At 38.4% G+C, this 21,560-nt stretch overlaps 1 protein-coding gene across 1 annotated transcript in view; it reads right to left on the bottom strand.

Annotated features, from left to right (window-relative positions):
- poc1b (POC1 centriolar protein B) overlaps positions 1–21,560 on the bottom strand; it is a 56,362-nt gene that overhangs the window by 22,323 nt on the left and 12,479 nt on the right. Inside the window, exons 5-10 of the mRNA XM_028450244.1 lie at positions 19,295–19,402; positions 18,374–18,489; positions 16,855–16,988; positions 14,790–14,858; positions 11,232–11,384; positions 9,554–9,631 (exon numbers count right to left, since the gene is read on the bottom strand). Of these exons, the coding sequence (XP_028306045.1) occupies positions 9,554–9,631; positions 11,232–11,384; positions 14,790–14,858; positions 16,855–16,988; positions 18,374–18,489; positions 19,295–19,402 (658 nt within the window). The remainder of the gene's footprint in view (positions 1–9,553; positions 9,632–11,231; positions 11,385–14,789; positions 14,859–16,854; positions 16,989–18,373; positions 18,490–19,294; positions 19,403–21,560) is intronic.

Genomic DNA, 21,560 nt, shown 5'->3' with positions numbered 1-21,560 from the left:
AGGGAGCAAGGATATGGATGGCTTTGAATGAGAGGAGAGTCTTGATGTGATTCAAAGATGGACTGGGGGCTGATGGAGAACAGGGTTGATATGGATGAGTTCTAGTCCAGATAGAATCAGCAGCATTGTGGAGTACTTTGTGTGGAGGGCCAAAAAAAGAAAGAGAGTTGCAGTAATAAATGCCGAAAAAAGACGTAAATAAACTAGGACAACAGCAGGGTTGGGTATATATGATAGTTTGTAGACAGAACAATACAGAACAAGTAATATCATTGAGGACATTTTCAAAGATGAGGCAGATCTAACTTTTTAACCTGATAGAAAGGAGAGTTTAAAGCAGGGGTCCCCAACACAGAGCCCGCGGGCACCAGGTAACCCTCATGGACCATGTGAGGAGCTCAGGAGAAGCTCAGGAGCTCTCGTCTATTAAAATTTTACATGGTGTGGTTTGCATGCAGTGTTCTTCCATTTTCATGGTTGGGTCAGAAAATGCGTACCGATCTGCTCTCCAACGTTGACACGGTTATTTATTTACTCTCTGTTCATGTGACTGTTTACTGCTAGACCTGTGCACATGCCTCTGCGTACATCTGTGGAACCAAACAGTAGTTTAGTCCACTGTGCTTGTCTTCTTCTCATTCTTCTTTATTTCCAGGTGTTGGGCCACATCTCCAAGCCGTCGAGAAGGCGCACCAGCGTCATTTGACTTCACATCCCCAGAACTGCGCAGGAAAATCGGCCCCAAAACAGCAGTACATGTATAAGGTTTAGAACGCTTCATCAAGGTCAGTATTAAAAGACTTAAAATGAATGTTTATTTTTTTCACAAATTTTGCCCCATGTTCCTTTAAGAAGTGCTTTTCTTCAGAATATACAGTACCTATGAAGTAGCTCACAGTTTCAGAAAGGTTGGTGACCACTGGTTTAAATCTTTATTGAAAGAATTTATTTATTTAACTAACTCTGGCTTTTGTTAAATAATGAGCAATTTTCCACAACAAACAAATTTAAAAATGCCCATTACTGGTGTTAAAAGAACTCTGGCAGCAGCAGAGCTAAGAGACGTCTCATCTGTCTACCATCCTCTCTGCCTCCGCACAGACAGAAAATAGCATCAGAGGGCAACACAGGCACATGTTAAAGTAGCCTCCCTATGCATATACTGTAAACAATCAACTCCTTTGCTTATAGAATTAATAACACTGTCACATCTTATAACCTGGGATTTAAAATATGAACACAGATCATCTGGTCTCACTGTGTTTCAAAAGCAAAAATACACACAGTGCTGCTTTACTAATTGGATTTTCTTTTTATCTTCATGTTAAAGGCAAGAGGTCACTTTGCTTATTAACTTCTTTATCACCCCCAACTCTACTTCTATGAAATAAGGAAAGAAAACACATCATTATTATTTGCCTTTCAGATGACCTGCTCTATTCTTAGCCCACTGTAACAATGGTATTTTCCTTCTGCTGTCTGCAGGCTGCTGAGGATTCTAGAACTAGATAGAGCTGGAGGTATGCTACAAGGTAGGATGATGAAAATGATGAACAAAGAGAAAAGGCCTTCAAGTGATGGAAAGAAGTGGAATAAAGGCAGCTATGGCAACCGAATGAACCTGACACTATGTAACGTGAACACACAAATACTCAAACAAACCTGCATTTCTTTTGGGTGAGAATTTATTATCACAATCTTTCCATCTATTTACAACTATTTCCTTGTCATGCCACATATTCATGAATAAATGTAACGGCCTGAAACTGTTATTTTATCAGGCACTTAAAGGCTTTTAACTAGGGCTGGGAACCAAAAATTTAGATCTCAATATTTGTTTTCTCAAAATAATACACAGAATTTATTTTCACTAAAGTCCTACCAGAGAGGGGTTCAATTCACTGCAACAAAAAATTACAAACAGGCACTTTTATTAACAGCTAGCTGCACAATATCAACATGTGCCACTTTTGGCTTTTTTCCCATCAATTCTGTGGTTTGGCTTGTTTTAGGGCAGGTCTCGGTTGCACTCTGCAATCATCTCCAAATAACAGCCTTTTGTGCTTTTCAAAATGAAAACTGCTGCAATGAGGTTCACAGAAAATAAATAAATGCACTATTTCCACCAACAGTTCCAACTCTACTGTTTCGTAGACGGCATGTAGAAGTGAAGAAGAGCAAAAAATCCATTCTTAAACCATTAAACCAAACCTTCAACCATTTCTGACAAGAACACCAGTTCTTTGCATCAGACAGATTCTACTTGGGTCGGCATTAATGAGCAACAGTGGATCCTGGTTGTCTGTATTTACATGAACACGGAGCTCTTCTTCTCTTCTTCATGCCGTCTACGAAACAGCAGAGATGGAACTGTCGACCCCTGCAGTCACAGATTTTTTCGGAGCACAGATTTTGTTTATCAAATTTTGGTAAACAGAGGTTTACATTGACTTTTTTTTTTTTTTAACTTTTACTGATTTTTAGATCAACCCAAAGCAGCACAAGTTGTTATTTTGACTGAAAAAGCTGCTAAATGATCCTGAATGCTTCACCTCCTATAGAACTATATGAACTAAAAGTGCGATTGACGTAAAGTGGTCCCAGTTTTAAAAGTTAATAAAACAAATATGGTGCAAAATAATGCTTTTGTTAGGCATATATCTACTAATAAGAACATTTCAAAGGTTTAAGGCCACATTTGTAAAAACAGTGGAGGATCCCTTTCATGGGGAAAATTGATCAAACGCTTAAGGAGGTGAAACGCACAGAAATCTGCGACGGAAGAAAACTCCCTCCCCTTTCTCAGGAGGAAACCACAAGGTGCTTCCTGTAAGTGGGTGTTACATAAGGACAACTGAGTCTCACAGGGAGAGAAAGAAGAAGTACAGAGTGTGACACAGGTAAAAGAGGAAGTAGGGTGAATGGGAAACTGAAGAGAGAATCCTCCTGAATTAGTGATGACATGTGTCCATCGCTTGTATATTTGATGAGAAAGATCAAGTTTTAAACACTTGCATGCAAACGCCTGCTGGTCTGTCGCAATCATAAACAGTCTCACAGCAAACCACAGCAGTTTGTGATGCAAGGAACCAAGAGATGGAGTTCTAGTGAAACCGAGCTGTCATTGTGTCCTTTGGATGGGTATAAAACATTCATGACATGTTCAAGCAACTGGATTTTTTTAAATACATTGAGAACATTTGTTCATTTACTTGTTTACCATTAGCAAACCAATATTACAAAAAAAAAAAAATACATTATATAATTTAGTTAGTCATGACTATTTGTGAAAATGTCTGTGTACTCTAGTGCTAGAATAACATTTTTTTTTTTGAAAGCTTTCGGCATAAACACAACCAAAAGAATTCCACAAAATCTGAAATGTTTGATCGTACGCACCATATATCAGACATTTGAGTTAGAAATTGGTTTTCCCAAGGAATACAATAACACCTTAGTAAGTAACACCAGAAATACAGTAATGTTTGAAACAAATAGACTACAAAGACTACAGATGGTTAGAATTGAGTCAGAAATGTGATTTTAGTTAAAAAATGTTAAAAAGACTCAGTAGGGGCAGCGTTTGGTTAGAAGGAATGAGCTTGATGTGATGTGAATTAAATGTGCTTTACCCCCCAACCCCCTCCCCCAACACAAGAGCTCTTTCTATTTCCGTCATATCTTGTTTCTTGTCACTTGTGCTTTCCTTTATAGCACTTAAGCATCCCAACCTCCGGGCCACTTAATACCCAGTACTTCCTCTCCACAGGAAGCCACACACTATTATATGAGTTATTGTTACACAAACATGTTGGACTTTAGACGCTTACAGCACAATACACACAAGCTCAAGACATTTGTAACGCACAAGATCGTGCAAAAGGTAAGGACACACACACACGCGCGCACACACACACGCGCGCACACACGCACACACACACACAGTGGTCAAACTGGTGTCTTGCTGAGCCATAAGAGATGGTACTAGTAACTAAATCCAACCTTTGGATATCTAATCACCTCTTTAAAAAACACACAGTAACGTCTGCAAAACATTCAGAAGTAGTATTCAAGATATTACTTTAAGTTTCTGAATTCAAACTATATATAAAATGGACAATTATTACCTCTACCAAGAAGGAAATGTTTTCACTGATGTTTATTACATTTTTTTGTTCGACTGTTGGCAGGATTACGTCTAAAGTACTTAAAAGATTTTAATAAACTTTTACCCAGATGTAGATCTTACGCCATGAAGAATTCATTTTGGAGGGAATATGGATTACTATACTGATTCTGGATCAAAAATTAAAAAAATCCTTATTCCTCTTTATTGAAGAGGTTTTAAAATTTCAGATCTCGGTTTTTAATTGACGATCTTTATGAAATTTGACTCAGTTACGATTAGTTAGTTCTTCACTGAGTTTTATCATGATCGGATTGAGATTGCACATTTCATCTCAATTTTTTTTTTAAATCATTATTAATGGGGATAGAAATTTCTTCCAAGCTTTTAAAGTCAAAATGATTGTCATACCATGATGAGGATCACTGATCCAGATAAAAGAGACATTTGGCTTTAGGTGGAGGACTTGCTCTCTGAGTGTTCTTGTTCTAAATGCAAACAGCTAAGTGGAAGCTAAGTTTTACAATTGAGAATCTCTGAGAATGTAGCAAAGTTCATTTTTTGCTTGATTATCCTTCAGGTTGAAGCCTAAGGCTGTTTAACGCTGGAGCTTTGCTGGTTCTTCGTCAGCTCACCTGGGTCTGTCACCGCCTCAAAGCTTCCTCCACATCTCTTCAGATGCACTGAGCCCTGGAAGTGCTGTTAGCTTAGCAAAGACTTTAATGGAAGATATGTAGAGCTAGATATAAAGAAAAAAGAGGACAAAGCTAAACTACTGCCACCTAAGTGTCGCATACCTCTGACGTCACGTCCTCTTTCCACCGAAACTTCATCACACATACTACTCAGCTTTACATCAATAGAATGCAGCATAACAATTGTTTATTGGTTTGTGAATATGTAGGCCTATTCAGTTTACCATATTTGTTTACAAAATGCACTTTTTGTTCATTACTACATTGTTTTGTAGCAGATCGCATTCATACCATCATATTAATGTTGTTGGAACTAAATAATTTCTTTAAAGGGCCTATATCATGCTAAATCAACTTTTTGGAGCTTTTAACCTTGTTACAATGTTAATTCCTAATCAAAAACACCCCCGAAGTATTATAGGGGTTCCTTCCTGCATCTCTGAGCAATCTTCACTAATCCTGCTCTCTGAGCTGCTGCTCTGCCCTCTTCTGAAAAACAAGAGGTCAGACTTTATTGACGTCACTGAAGTCTGAACCGCCCCCTTCAGCAAGTGCCTGCTGCTGAGCCGTTCCGTTTTTAGTATCCGTTATAACTAACCCTAACCCTCTGGAAAACAGGTGAGTTTGGGAAAATAAACCTTAAATACTATGTTGTTGGGGGTTTTAGAACAAATGAGGATGGATGAAAAATAGCATAATATAGGACCTTTAAAAACTAGGTTTGTGGTTGTTGGTGAAGTTAATATTTATTTTGTTTTTGTACCCTGAGGGGACGACAAAGATGACGAAGAGAAGGGGAGAATAGGTCTCTCTGTGATGGGTATCAGATGATGAGAGCTGACAGGAGGAGCAGCACTGGGTGTTTCTTTCTCTGAACCAATCCAAACAGGAATAACCTTCTACACACACACACAATCACACTCCACTACCCCATGACTCACAAGGGGACAACTCCTTGATGGGCATGCACCGTCAACTAGAATGTTGGAGGTTTTCCATAATGTACCAAGTGCATGTGCACAGCTGCAAATGCATGCAAACAACTATTACCAAATAAATCTGTATGCAGGAAAATCCAGAGTCGCGTGTTAGCACGTTTGCCTTTTCAGTTCACCGAATGCTGCAAGTCTGCATGCCAAGTGAGTTTACATGTTAGGAAGCAGCTATTTTTAGCAAACATTCAACTGATGTTTAGCATTAACCAGGAGGGGCGCCACGCTGCAGCGAGTTAGTGAGTGAGTTAAACAGGCAGGCACAATTCAAGCTAGACTATTATTAGCGCTGCGGCTGCTGCTATCTGGTCAGGCCCCCAGGGGACCAGGCAACGGCACGTGGATTCCTGCTCACTCTCATCCAATCTCTCTGATCTCAAGCCTCGCACCACAACATCCTCCTCTGATCTCTCACGAGCCTCTTCATTCAAACACACAAACATTTCATACATAGTGAAGATGAGCTCCTTGAAAACAAAGGGAAAAAACAGTAATAGGAAGAGGCAGAGGAAAAGAGGAGGCAAAATAAAATGAAGATATACAAACACTGAGCAAGAGCAAACATTCATCCAACCATCCATTCGTTTTCTAAGGCTTTTCCATTTTGAGTCATGGGGGCAGCATCCTATGCAGGGTAGCTCAGACTTTCTTCTTCCAGACCACTTTGTCCAGTTCTGCTCGGTTTCCAGGGGATCCCGAGGAGTTCCCAGGCCAGCCGAGAAAGACAGTTTCTCCAGCGTGTCCTCGGTCTTCAACCGGTGGGACGTGCCAGGGAGGAGTCCAGGAGGCATTGTAATTAGGTGCCCGAGCCGCCCCATCCTGCTCTTCTTAACCCGGGGGTGGTAGAGGAGTTGTCTTCTGATCGGGAGGTTGGGGTTTTGATCCCAGTCTGTACCTGTCTATGTGTCCTTGGGCAAGACACTGAACCCTAAGTTGCTTCCATTTGTCAACTAGCGCCTTGCATGGCATCTCTGTCCCATTGGTGTGTGAATGTGAGTGTGAATGAGTTGTAAAGTGCTTTGAGACAACTTCAGGGGTTAAAGCTATTACCAAGTCTATTTATCTAGAGCCCAGTAACTCTACTAAGAAAGCTCATTTCGGCCGCTTGTACCCAAGATCTTGTTCTTTCAGACATGATCCAAAACTCATGACCATAGGTGACGGTATAGAACAAAATCGTAAATCAAGAGCTCCCTTTTCACAAGGATGGACCGGTGTGGAGTCCGCATCACTGCAGATGCTGCACCACTCTGCCTGTCCATCTCCTTCTCCATCCTTCCCTCACTGGTAATAAGACCCTGAGGTACTTGAACTCCTCCACATGGGGCAGGATCTCATTCCTGACTCAGAGAGGGAACTCCACACTTTTCCAGCTGTGAATCATGAATTTGCATTCGGAGGTGCTGATTCTCTTCCTTACCGCTTCACTGGATCAGTTCGGCTGTGACTTGATCAAATTAAAGTGGAAATGGAATCCCTCAATAGACCCCTAGGCTACACCTCGAAATTCTGTAAATAAGGCAGCTCTGAGAAAGTTCAACCATCACTAGAAAAGAGTCCCACTTACTGCTGGCAATACTGACCAAGCTCTGACATTGGCCGTACCTGTATCAGGTGATCCAATATCCCATACTCCCAGAGAACCCCCTACAGGTCTCCCTGAAGGACACGGTTGAATGCCTTCTCCAAGTCCACAAAGCATATGTGAATTAATTTGACTTTAAGTGAACTTCCTATAAATCCTTTCCTAAATAAATGGTTTACTGAAGTTTTGAACTAAAATCTCTTACCTTCTTGACCACTAATCTACATTTAGCTTGGCTCATTCATTGTTTTCTCCTCCCACACAGCAGTGAATGGAAGTAAAGGAGTTACAGAGGAATGCCAGCTGAAAAAAAATGTACCGGTCTGTGAGATTTTCGTCTTCTGTCACAAAATCCTTTCAATGTCTTCAAAAATAAAATTGTAAATGGACAGAAACTACTAAAGGTCAGGGTAATCTTTCAACAAGGCACAGTGTGGTGAACACCTTAAAATTAAATTCTACAACATTAAGATTTAAGGTGTTACCAAGAAGGATTAAGGTGTGTTTTCACATCCTTACCCAACACCTTAAAAACCAGAGTGCAAGACCCATGCACTAAAATCATGACAGGCAAACATACCAACCAATACAGTAGATTATCTGTAATCAACGTTGTTCCTATTTCTAACAGTGGGTGGCAGTAGTTACTGTTTCATTCAAGAGGACAGACAGCTCACTGCCTCAGGCTGACTTTCATTCAAGAAGACTGGTTGTCAGAATCTACAGACACATTTAAACTTGTAGTTGTGTTTACGGACCTGTGGTCAAACATCAGTCCTAACCAAGCCTGTGATTAGGGCCAGTGACCCAACCCCACAAGCTTGGCTTCCAACCTGTACAGTATCAATCCCATGTTTTTACCCATTTATCAGCTTATGTGGAGTAAGAGGATAGTGCTAATTCATATCCAGGATTTCGACTTGTAACATTGGGTAAGTCTGCTGCATGTGTTCAAGCCCAGGTCACTGCCCCGATGACCTAAATCAGTGAAGCATTTAGAATTTATAGGGGAAAAATTAAAATACATTATATTGTTTGCAATGAAAAAAATACTTGTGCTTTTTTTAAAAAAAAAATAAATGTAACATCATTTACATACGTAGCAGGAATGGGGAAAAGTTGCTTTAAAGGTCTAAAATAGTGCTTTTGTAGAAAAGTGGATGATTTAAAGCCTTTTAGCGCTGAGACCGAGCAGCGTAATGACATTACCTAGAATAGTGGCTCTCAAACCTTTTAGGCTTAAGTACCCCCTTTCTCTTATTTCTGAATCTAAGTACCCCCCTTTGTCCGACTACATCATTTTGCAACATTTTGCTCTAGAGCATAATGATGGAATGAATCAGTGATAACACACATTATAAAGAATCTCATTTTGTAAATAAGTGGAATGAAACTGTATTTAATGCTTCCTAGATATATTTTTATAGTTTATATCTTCCATCTGGTGTGGGACCAGCTCATATTCTAATCGATATCATTTCTATCAACATTTTGTGTGTTTTTGTTGTCGTTTCTGTGATTTGCTGGTAATATTTAGCATGATTATTTTTTAATTAAAAAAAAGATAAACAGTATAAAATCCCATATTTTTAATGCTTTCATTTGTTCATCTTCCTCTCTCTCTCAAGTCTCAAGTACCCCCTGTAGTGCCATCACGTACCCACATTTGAGAAACACTGACCTGTAATACAGAACAGTCAGTTGGTTCTTTTGGGGGCCAGGCCCTGGTATACAGTGCCACCTGGTGGTCAATACAGGCTTTAAAAGTTGTTGAAATGTTTCACAAAGCCATTGAGCAACAATCCAGTCATGTTCTATCATCTTAAATGATGACGTTTTTCTTTTACACACGCACACACGCGCACACACAAACATATTCTTCTGAACCGTGTGAGCCTTGTGCCCCAACTACCTCATGCTTTGATGTAATCTCCTCATTGGCTGAAAGGCCACAGCTTTAGAACACATGAAACCATGTCTACAAGTCTTCACATTATGCTTCTTCAGTCTCGAGGGACATTGAATGTATTATTAAAAGTTTAAATCTTTATAAAAATCTATGTTTTATCATTTGAAGCATAACATGAATAAAACCCTTGAGTGGCCCTGGCTTTCTATAGCAGAACTGTGGACTGAGTGTGCTGAGTCAGCTTACCGTAGTACTGTGAACAGCATGACCCAGCTCAATAATGTGAGGATCAGCAGACTGAGTGTCTGCAACAGTCGGTGTGATCTGTGGAGAAAAGCAGCCGTTAACCCAATAACGTTTGAGTTTCATACTGTATTTACATACCTTGAGTAAAGTGTTTAAAAATTAAAAAAAATCCCAATGCATTTGTATGCAAAGTTGCATTTAGGGGTGAAATCTGCTTATTTTGGCTTCGGAACTTTGCTTTTTATATTTCACGTGTCTTCTGGAAAATAGAACAAGTTCTTATTAGCTACATTTAATCATAATTTAAATGGATTTTATTCAGATTATTGAGGCTGCCGCTCACTTTACACCATGTGTGAAACACTGCCTTCCATCTCCTCATACTAAGGTTTTCTTGATTTATTACACCTAACAAGGCTGCTCAGAAATCATTTTAGCCTACTGAAAGCATCGAGAACTTGTAATTTGACACCAGTCTCAAAGCCTTGCAGAGATTTCAGCTTTTGCTGGGCTAATGCCACCTTTTGAAATCTAGCTAATTAAAACCTAGCTTAAAATGATCATCCTCTGTGTACGTTAGAGGCCCAGTTTCAATTATTTTTCCTGAACAACAGCCAGTTTATTATATGCTTCTTTTTTTCAGCTAATCCTAAAACAAACCTGAACTCCTTGAACAGAAAAAAGATTTCATCATGTATTCACTCAATCATATCTAAAATAGAATTATTATCCACATGGTACACACATGATCCACATCGACTGTAACACCAACAGCAACAAGGTCAATATTTATTACATTTTAAAGCTGCTGGGGACGACAACTAACATTTTTTAAACTCTATCTGTATGTCATCCAAAAGTAGAAAATACCTTTTTGACTCAAAAAAAAATACTCAAAAGTAACATTCCTGGTGTTTTCCCATTTTAAAAGCTGTGCCAAAACCAAGGCAGGTATCGATATTGTGGCTTCAATGGAAATACTCAGATACAATAATAATTTATTGTCCTGCAGAATGATGTCATATCACCGGGATTAACATAAATAATTTGAATAAAAAAAGACATCAATTGACTGGCAAAGAAACAAGGAATTACTGTAAGAATTAAGTAAAAACATGTCTTAGTTATCAGAAATGCAACTTTGAACATTCTGTGGGATTCCCTACTGCATGAAACCCAAGTATTTCTGCACATCAGGATCAGACTGACCTGAGAGTTTCAACATGGCTGCTGCTTGGTTCAACAATGTGCCACATCAAATTTGTTTGGATACCCCAGCCCCATGCCCCACGTCCTGAGTTGATGGACTCAGTGATGATGTCATTAGTTAGAACAATGGAGCATTGGTCCTACCTCCACAGTGATGATGTCATCAGTCCTACCTCTACACAACCTCATTTGGCCATCCATGAAAAAGCTTCTTACGCTCCACTTTTCTATAGCAATACATCCTTCCTATGGGCATTGCACTAGTTATATTAAAATTAACTTTTATTTCATAGAGATTTCTGTTGAGATTTGTTTATTCGTTTTCATTCATTTTTTTTATTAGTTTGTACTAAATAAATAAATGTATCTATGAGCCCTACATTGTCTTTATTAGTGTCATGAAACATGTTAGTTATGGTCCCCAGCAGCTTTATTCGTTTACAAATTAGAAGTTAATTGTCTGATGAACCTGAATAGACGTGGGTCTGGGTTCATGAAGGTGGGGTCCTCGGGGATGAATATCCAATATGTGAGGAGGGGGATCTGGTGTGGACCGCCGTGTGTGTTGTTGGAGGACGTCCTGATAAGATCTTCTGTCAAAGTTAGTGCGCCACAGCAACACCTAAAGGAAAGGAGGTGAAAAGTAGTAAACATGTTTACACAGGCTTCCTACAGCTTTACTCTAATTAAATTCAAGACCTTTTAGGACTTTTCATTGCCATTTGAAATTAAATTCAAGACCGTATTCACAGTAAACATATTTGGAAGAGAAAAAAACGCCATTTCAATAACATAGGATTAGGGTACATTTTTTTCTAGTGTCTAGTGCAGATGTGCAACTGGCGGCACCCAAAGTAAACACACAAAAATACGCAAAAAAACATCACTTCAAATACACAAGATGACTACAAAAATAGCCAGAAATCTAAAAAACAATACAAAAAATAAAAACCATTAAGAAAAATGTTTGTTGGACAGGCCATTTTCCCATGTTGTTTATAATTTTTTTTTTTTTTCAACGAATGTTACCATTTATTTTGAAATTTGAGACTAATGACAATCATAAAATCATACTAACAGTGAAGAACATAAGTGTTTCAACACCCTGCAATTTTACAAGTTCTCTTAGAAATTATGGAGGGGTCTCCAATTTACATCGTAGGTGCATTTCCACTGTGAGAGACAGAATTAATAGAAAATAATAGTAAATAATCAGTAAATCACATTGTATGATTTTTAAATAATTTATTTGTACTTTATTGTTGCACATAAGTATTTGAACACCTGAAAAAAATCTGTGTTAATATTTGGTACAGAAGCCTTAGTTTGTAATTCCAAAGGTCAAATGTTTCTTGTAGTTCTTCACCAGGGTTTCACACACTGCTACAGGGGTTTTGGTCCACTCCTCCACACAGATCTCTACATCTGTCAGGTTTCAAGGCTGTCGCTAAGCAACACAGAGTTTCAGCTCCCTCCAAAGACTCACTGTGATTTAGGTGTGGAGACTGGCTCGGCCACTCCAGAACCTTGATCTGCTTCTTATGGAGACACTCCTTGGTTATCCTGGTTGTGTTTCGGGTCATTGTCATGTTGGAGGAATTGTTGTTTGTGGACTTCAGCTCTGCTTTCAACACTATAATCCCAGCTCTCCTTCAGGACAAGCTTTCCCAGCTGAACGTGCCAGACTCCACCTGCAGGTGGATCACAGACTTCCTGTCTGACAGGAAGCAGCACGTGAAGCTGGGAAAAACCATCTCTGCTCCCCGGACCATCAGCACTGGATCTCCTCAGGGCTGTGTTCTTTCTCCTCTGCTCTTCTCCCTGTACACCAACAGCTGCACCTCCTCTCACCAGTCGGTCAAACACCTGAAGTTTGCAGACGACACGACCATCATCGTCTCATCTCTGATGGAGACGAGTCTGACTACAGGTGGGAGACAGACCGGCTGGTGTCCTGGTGCAGCCAGAACAACCTGGAGCTCAACGCTTTAAAGACAGTGGAGATGATAGCAGACTTCAGGAAGAACCCAGCCCCCCTCACCCCCCTCACCCCCCTCACCCCCCTCACCCTGGGAGACTCTACAGTGAGCTCTGTGGAGAACTTCTGTTTCCTGGGGACCATCATCACTCAGGACCTCAAGTGGGAGCTGAACATCAGCTCCCTTATCAAAAAAGCTCAGCAGAGGATGTACTTCCTGCGGCAGCTGAAGAAGTTCCGTCTGCCAACAAAGATGATGGTGAACTTCTACAGCTCCATCATCCAGTCCATCCTCTGCTCCTCCATCACCATCTGGTACGCTGCAGCTACGGCCAAGGACAAGGCCAGACTGCAGCGTATCATCCACTCTGCAGAGAAGGTCATCGGCTGCAATCTGCCCTCCCTCCAGGACCTGTACGCCTCCAGGATTTTGAGGCAGGAAAGATTGTGGCCGACCCCTCCCACCCCGGTCATAAACTGTTTCAATGTCTCCCTTCTGGAAGGAGGTTTCGGTCCATCAGGACCAGAACCTCCAGACACAAAAACAGCTTCTTTCCCTCTGCCACCATCCACATGAACACACCCCAAGTCACCCACTGACCCCCCCCCACCCGATCACCACCTCCATGATGACATTATCTGCTGCACTGTATATATATTTATATTTATCCTATTTAGCCTTTATTCTCTATCTATCCTTTATTTATCCCTCATCCTTATATTTATCATTATTATTATTATTGTTGCTGGGTTGTTCTTTGTTTTTTTAAAAAAAATTTTGTTGTTTGTTTTGTGCACCAACTACCAAGACAAATTCGTTGTACTGTCCTTAAAACTGTACATGGCCGTTAAAAACATTTCTGATTCTGATTCTGAGACCCAGCTACGACCCATCTTCAATGCTCTGACTGAGGGAAGGAGCAATACACAACCCCATTCATCCTCTCCTTAATACAGTCCTGTCCCCTTTGCAGAAAAGCACCCCCAAAGCATGATGTTTCCACCCCCATGCTTCACAGTAGGGATGGTGTCCTTGGGATGGTACTCATCCTTCTTTTCCCTCGAAACACGGCGAATGGAGTTTAGACCAAAATGTTCTCATTTGGTCTCATCTGATCACATGACTTTCTCCCATGCCTCCTCTGGATCATCCAGATGGTCATTGGGAAACTTCAGACGGGACTGGACATGTGCTGACTTGAGCAGGGGAATGATTGGCGTAGTGTTCTACCGACAGTAACCTTTGAAACTGTGGTCCCAGCTCTCTTCAGGTCATTGACCAGCTCCTCCAGTGTAGTTCTGGGCTGATCCTCACCTTTCTTATCATCAGTGATGCCCCACAAGGTGAGATCTTGCGTGGAGTCCCAGTCCGAGGAAGACTGACAGTCATCTTTAGCCTCTTCCATTTTCAAACAATTGTTGCAGCTGATCTATTTTCACCAAGCTGCTTGGATATTTCCCCGTAGCCCTTTCCAGCCTTGTGAAGGTCAACTATTTAGTCTCTGGTGGTTTTTTTCCAGCTCTTTGGTCTTGCCCATGGTAGTAGTTGGAGTCTGACTGACTGTGGGGTGGACAGGTATCTTTAACCAGCTCAAACAGGTGCTACTAAATTAGATTAATAAGTGGAGTAGAGGTGGACTTTTTAAAGGCACTAACAGGTCTTTGAGAGCCACAATTCTTGCTGATTGGCAGGTGTTCAAATACTTATTGTATGTGCAGCAATAAAATACAAATAAATTATTTAAAAATCATACAATGTGATTTCCTGATTTTTTTTTTTTTCTTAATTCTCTCTCAGAGAGGAAATGCACTTACGATGTATATTTCAGATCCCTCCATAATCTCTAGTTGGGAGAAGTTGCAAAATTGCGGGGTGTTGAAATACTTATGTTCCTCACTCTATGTGGCAAAATTTAAGACTTTTGAAACATTGATTAAAGACATTTTAATGACAATAAGGCCATATTTTTAGACTCATGAATTTAATGCCTTTAAAGACTTTTTAAGGATCTGCAGGAACCCTGTGACATGTAGTGGCGAGGCGCCTACCTGTCGATCAGTTCCACCTGATGCAAACAGTTCTCCACTCCGGGAAAAGGACACTGTCATCACCGCACCCTAAAAATGACCAAATACAGAAATTAAAAACCAAAACGCAGGAGAAGTGGGAATGTAGATATAGCTAAAGAGAATCTGCACTACGGCACATTTAGTGACCAACTCAAATACTTGGAGGGAGTTTAAGTGGAAAGTAATAATGAGATTTGTTTCAAACACCAGAAAACACATTAAAATAAATGTTGGAGAAACTGTGGCACACAAAGAAGCAACTACATTTTCTGGGCATGTGCAAAACTGAAACAATTTTGGGACAAAGTTTTTGACGCTCTTGAAAATGTATTCTATCAAAACGTAGATAAAGATTCTAGAGTGGAAATTCTCTGTCTAATACTAGCAGGAATTGATGGAAAAGCTAGAATAAAATATGCTATACAAATAATGACAACAGGAAAAATTCAATGCATCACAATTAATTGGTTAAAACCAAACCCCCAAAAAACTTTGAGAAATATATCACATGTAGAAAATCACATGATTTAAGACCTGCTGAGGCCATAATCGTGCAATATAATAAGAACCCATCCACATTTTAATCCACTCATTTCAAATCAATCTTGTCAATCCCACATATCTGGTTCTTGTTTTGTTTTTGTTTTTTATTTATGTATTATTTATTTAGTTTAGTTTTTTCTTTGATTAATCCTTACCTGTTTGCCTTTATGAATTACATCACTTTACTAAAGTAATGTATTTCTGGCTGAAATATGCTCAGATCTGCTATTATTAAAATCTGATTGTTACTATCCGTCAATCATGACACAACATGGATACAGCTGTAAGAATTTTAGAAAATCTAATAAGTTAGAAAAATTGTGTTTGTAAATGAACCAGTTGTCTACTTTGAAAATTAAAAAAAGTTCTAAAAAAAAAACAACAAAAAAAAAAACACACACACTAAAGACAATTGTCAAGAACAATCTTAAAAGTTTAGTCTATTCCCCAGGTTCCCAAAGTGGGGTACGGGTACCCCCAGGGATACGCAAATTGTCATAGGGGTACATTTATAGAATTTATAAACTAGAATATAAATGGAGCAGCAGTCAGAAGCCTCCATGCATTAACACAAATTGTAAGACATGGCGACAGAAAAACAATCGCATCAAAAAAAAAGCACTAATGTGAGCAACATTACTTTACCCATTTACATTCCTTACAGATTATGCATCTTTTTTTTTAATTATTTTTTTACTGTAGGTTTTAAATGACATTACATCAGGGATCCCCAAAATTAGCTTTTGATAATATTTGTTGTTGCCAGAATTAGTGCACAAAGGCAAGGCAAGGCAAATTTATTTGTATAGCGCATTTCATACTCAAGGCAACTCAATGTGCTTTACATGATAAAACATTCAATTGTTTAAAATCAATAAGAACATTTAAAATCAATAAGAACATTTAAAATCATCAGTAAAATCAATTAAAATCATCAGTAAAATAATCAACAAACACATTACAACAACAACATGACCAAAAATCTCTCTCAATCATATGCAGTAGAGAAAAAAAGTGCCTTTAACTTTGATTTAAAAATGTTCACATGTGATGCTGTGAGCTCTGGGCTCCACTATCTGACCTGTGTCCATAGATCTGAGTAAAGTAAAAGATATTTTTATACTGCATTTTATTTGAACTAGATTTATATTTAAAAAGTATAAAATACCATTATTTAAGATTGTTTTGTGCATGTGTTAAAATTTTAAAAATAATGATAATTAAAAATATTTTGAAAATACATTTTTAATCAGTTTTTTCATTACTATTATAAATTACTAGACATTTCAGGGGACCTCATTTGAATTCCAGGTTACTCCACATGGGGTCACGACCCCAAGGTTGAAAAACTCTGCATTACAATATTATGTTTTTAAATGTACAGCGGTAGGGGGGTACATGGCTTCAGGTTAAATGTCTGAAGGGGTACGGGACAGTGAACAGTTTGTGAACCACTGTTCTATTGTTTATGGTGTAAAATAGATCCGTAATGTAACACCACCTTGTGCCCATGCAGAGTGTAGATAAGCCGTCCCTCCAGCAGGTCCAGGACTTTAACCGTGCCGTCAGTGGAGCTGCTGATCATGTAGTTGTTTGATGGGTGGAAAGAAAAGCTGCTGATTCCTGTGCTGTGGACTGATCCAAAAACACACACATTTATACAACACGATGCAGTAATCTAGATGAATCATAGGATTAAAGCTGCTGGGGATGTTAACTAACATTGTTAATAGCACAGATAAAGACATTCGTTTGTTCACAAATGGTCATGTGACCTAACTTCAGAGAAGTTTCTCACATTGCATTGTGGGATTGGGAATCCTCTAGAAGAATTCAAAAACTGTGCAGAAGCGGAAAAGTGTTTTTACTTCATTTTTACTTAATTTTTGGTCTTTCTTTGCCAGAAAAGACGCCACTTTTATTCTGGTGTGTTTATGATGTTTACAATATCAACATCCGTCGTTGTTTTGGCATAACTTTATACTTTCTGTCACTTTGGCAGTGTTGTTGTTTAAACGTAGGCACCAGTAGAGGATGAGAACAATGTTTGGATGGAATGCAGGTACAGTTTAAAAAATGTTAGCGATGATAATCCGTGTATCATTCGTTCATTCGTTTTTCATTATGTAACAAAAACATGAAAAACGAAAAAAAAACTCATTATTTGATATTTGTTTCCAAAACCAAAATGAAAAAACAGAAAAGGCCTTGTTTTTCAAATTCAAGCTTTTTTGCTTCGGTACAGAAAACGAAAAAACGAACACCTTTATTCGTTTTCTCCATCACCGATTTGCCAAAGTACGTGACCCAGAAGTGAAGCGTTACATATTCTGAGATATCTTTATCTCTGCAACATTTAGGAGTCTCTAAATCCTCCTAAATGTCTGTGAGGAGGTTCTGTGTTCAACACTAGCTAAAGGGAAAAGGACACGTTTCTGATGCACAGTTGGAAGCAGTGATCTTGTCATGCCAAACTGCAGTTAGCATAGCCGTTAGCGTCGGATGAGAGTACACTTCTGGGTCACGTACTTTGGCAAATCAGTAATGGAGAAAAATAATGAAGGTGTTCCTTTTCTGTTTTTAATTTTCTCTCCCGAAGCAAAAGAGCTTAAATTTGAAAAAAAAAAAAAGGCGTTTTCCATTTTTTCATTTTGGTTTTGGAAACAAATGTGTTTTTTTTTTTCGTTTTTCATGTTTTTGTTATGAAAAACGAATGAACGAATGATACACGGATTGATGATCCCCAGTAGCGTTCGTTTGCTAACCAAAATGTTTACATTAGATTAGATTATACTTTATTTTATCCCACAGTGGGGAGAATGACATGTTACAGCAGCCAAAGACACAAAGAGCAAGCAAGAAAACTAAATACAAATACAGGAAGGAAAAAATAAAGAAATAAAATAATTAATAGATATTGTAGAGTACAGAAAAAATAGAAATACAGAAAAACTAAAAGACAATCAGACTGAGATGAAAAAAATGGATCCAACCTTGCAGTAATCATATAGTGCACATACCTTGATAGTGCTGAATCAGCTTGTTGGTGCGTAAATCCCAGATCTTCAGTGAACTATCCTCTCCTGCGGATGCAATACAAGTCCCGCTGGGGTTGAACTCCACAAATGTTGTTGATCTGAGGAGAAAAAAAATACTAAAATGAAGCTTGTGAGTTTTAATCAATGAATGTTTTTTAAGAACAGGCTTAAGACTCACCTTTTCAAATGAGCTTTTAACTATTTATTTATTCTTAGGAATGTTATCTTTTATGTTGTTTTTATAGTTTTAGGATTGTTATCTTTTATGTTTTTGTATTGGGGTGTCCCGATCCGATATCGGATATCGGTCCGATATTAGCCTGACAATGAATATCGGATTCAAATTTCCGGGTTTTTAACTTTGTAAAAGCACTTTGAGCTGCATCTATTTGGATGAAAAATCGCTTTTTTTAAAAAAAATAAATAAATCAATATTAATTGATTAATTGATCATTATCATTATTCATGAAAATTAGACACAAAGGTTATTCATACTGGATGTAGATGTTAAGCTTGTAAAAAAAAAAATTATTCGGTGATATATTGCAATATTTTGACGCGCGATTATCGTATCCATCCAAAAAAAATGTCCAAATAAATTTTTTTAACGAAAAAAAAAACATTTAATTGCACTAACATATGCATAGTACGTAAACGCCTGGTCACTAGGTGTCAGTGAACCACATCAGACCTTGTTAAAATACCTCACTCCTCAATTATGCAAAACTGTATTTTATTTTTATAAAACATATTGAGCACTTTTATAGATTTATGTAGATGGAGGGGTTTAACTTTGTAAAAGCACTTTGAGCTGCAGCTCTGTATGAAATACATATTGATAGACTGATAAATATTGATTGACTGATAAATATTCATCAATAAAACACCCAGCGCAGCACTCACCCCCCATAGTCAGTGAAACAGTTGATGCAGCGTCTGTTAAACGTGTCCCAGAGCCGCACAGAGCGGTCATCCCCACAGGAGGCGATCAGTCTGCCGTCTGGTGAAAATCTGCAAGAAATGTCAACGTTTTCCGTCACATAAACAACAGAGCAGTGGTTCTCAAACTTTTTTGTCCCAGGCACCACTTCTCTAACTTCCCCCTTATGCCTGACCAGAACATTATGCTCAGAATTCTGTGAAAAAACAACTAATATAGATCATAACGATGGAATGAATGAGTGATAACACATTTTAAAGAATCTCGTTTTGTAAATAAGTGAATGATACAGTATTTATTGCCTCCTGAATAGATTTATTTCTATAGTTTTTATCATTTTTCTCCCTCCTGAACACTGACCTTTGTATTTTCAGTTGATGTTCTAATCAAGATCATTTCTATCATCATTTTGTGTGTTTTTTGCCGTCATTTTGTGTATTTTGTTGTTGTTTGTCTTTCTTTTTATTATTCAGTAAATTTTTCTCTTATTTTGTTGTTGTTTTTTATGTATTCATAATGATCTTGCGTGTTTTTCTCCAATTTAGGGTGTGTTGTTGTTGTTGTTGTTTTGAGTTGCTGGTAATATTTAGTATGATAATAATGGATAATAATCCCTATTTTTAATGCTTTCATTTGTTAAATTTTCCCTCTCTCACTCTCAAGTACCCCCGTAGTGCCATCCCGTACCCCCATTTGAGAAACTGCAATAGATTATGCCTGAGCAATAAAACGACAACGACATATATCATGACAGAGATGTAATCAATATCAATAGAATATATGTCCAATACAATGTCCGATAATTTCGCAGAACTCTGTTAACCCGGAAACAACCCCTGACCCAGAACCGCAAGGCATTATGGGGTATGTAGGCAGATAAACGGCTTGAGCCGCTCCAAAGTAGCCGTGTACATTAGCGGTTTCATGTTTTACCACCTGAAAAAATGACCCGAGGAAACAACGCAGTCAGTGGGCACTGCTGCCCCTCCCCCTCCCGTCTCACACACACACACACACACACACACACACACACACACACACACACACACACACACACACACACACACACACACACACACACACACACACACACACACACACACACACACACACACACACACACACACACACACACACAGCTGATTGTCCTAGCCTACCTAAAGCTGCTGTACACTGGTACATCATGCACCATGACTTAGTTAAAGACCAGACACCCGACAAAGTGAACAAGACCAAGATCCTCTGACAAATCCACCCAAAGAAAGCTAACTAAGCTAAGCTAACCCATGCTTAGCAAACCCATCAAAACATAAGATTGGGCTAAGCGCTAACGACTTCACATGAGTAAAAAATACACCGCTTACTGTCAATCAAACCACAAATAGCCACAGATTTACTTTATGGTCAGATTTAACACTTGTATGGAAGGATAAACCTAACATGTCACATGTCGTGTGACATAAATGTTAGCATTCAAACTAATGTTGCTATTCATCTGTCCCAACTTGTGAAACGCAATATTTTTTTTTATTATATTTCACATGATCACAAGACAAAACTGGTCCCATTAGACAGTAATGCAACTATTGTGATAATTACACCTAAATATACTGTTAGTTCTGCTCTCAGTAATTAATGATTAAATCAACAACATGATCTGGTTTAATTAGAGGAAATCAGAGAAATATTTATCAACCATAACTTTATGTAACTCACTATCAGATATAAAATAAACTAGATTCAGCAGCAGTGGTTTATATAAAACAGTAAAAACACTATTAGTTATTTTTCCTTTTCACATGCTTTTTTAGAAAATAATTTCTTTATAAATAAGGAAATAAATGCCAAAATTGCCTTCATAATATTTTCTTAATACATTCCCTGCTGTTGGTTTCATGTCAGAGATGTTAGTTCTACCTCAGGAGTACACTAACTATTTATAAAATGTGCTGCACATTTTCTTTGATTAAGCATTTATTTATTGTTTATATTATGCTTTATAGTTTTTTTCCATAGTTTTGTAGACCTCTATTTAAATGTTAAAGATTATGTTTAACATAAAAAATTATCAAATTTGGCCTTTTTTTTCTTCTGGTCCTTATTTTGAACAGGTAAAAAAAAAAACAATCAATATAGACTGATAATAAACACTTATATCTTGATACATATTTCAGGCATATCACCCAGTCCTAAAATAATAATACACAATACACTGCAATCAAGCCTGAT

This window comes from Gouania willdenowi, chromosome 6 (genome assembly GCF_900634775.1).
Source record: "Gouania willdenowi chromosome 6, fGouWil2.1, whole genome shotgun sequence".
In the NCBI taxonomy this organism is placed as follows: Eukaryota; Metazoa; Chordata; class Actinopteri; order Blenniiformes; family Gobiesocidae; genus Gouania; species Gouania willdenowi.
This window is presented reverse-complemented; position numbering and strand designations above follow the sequence as displayed.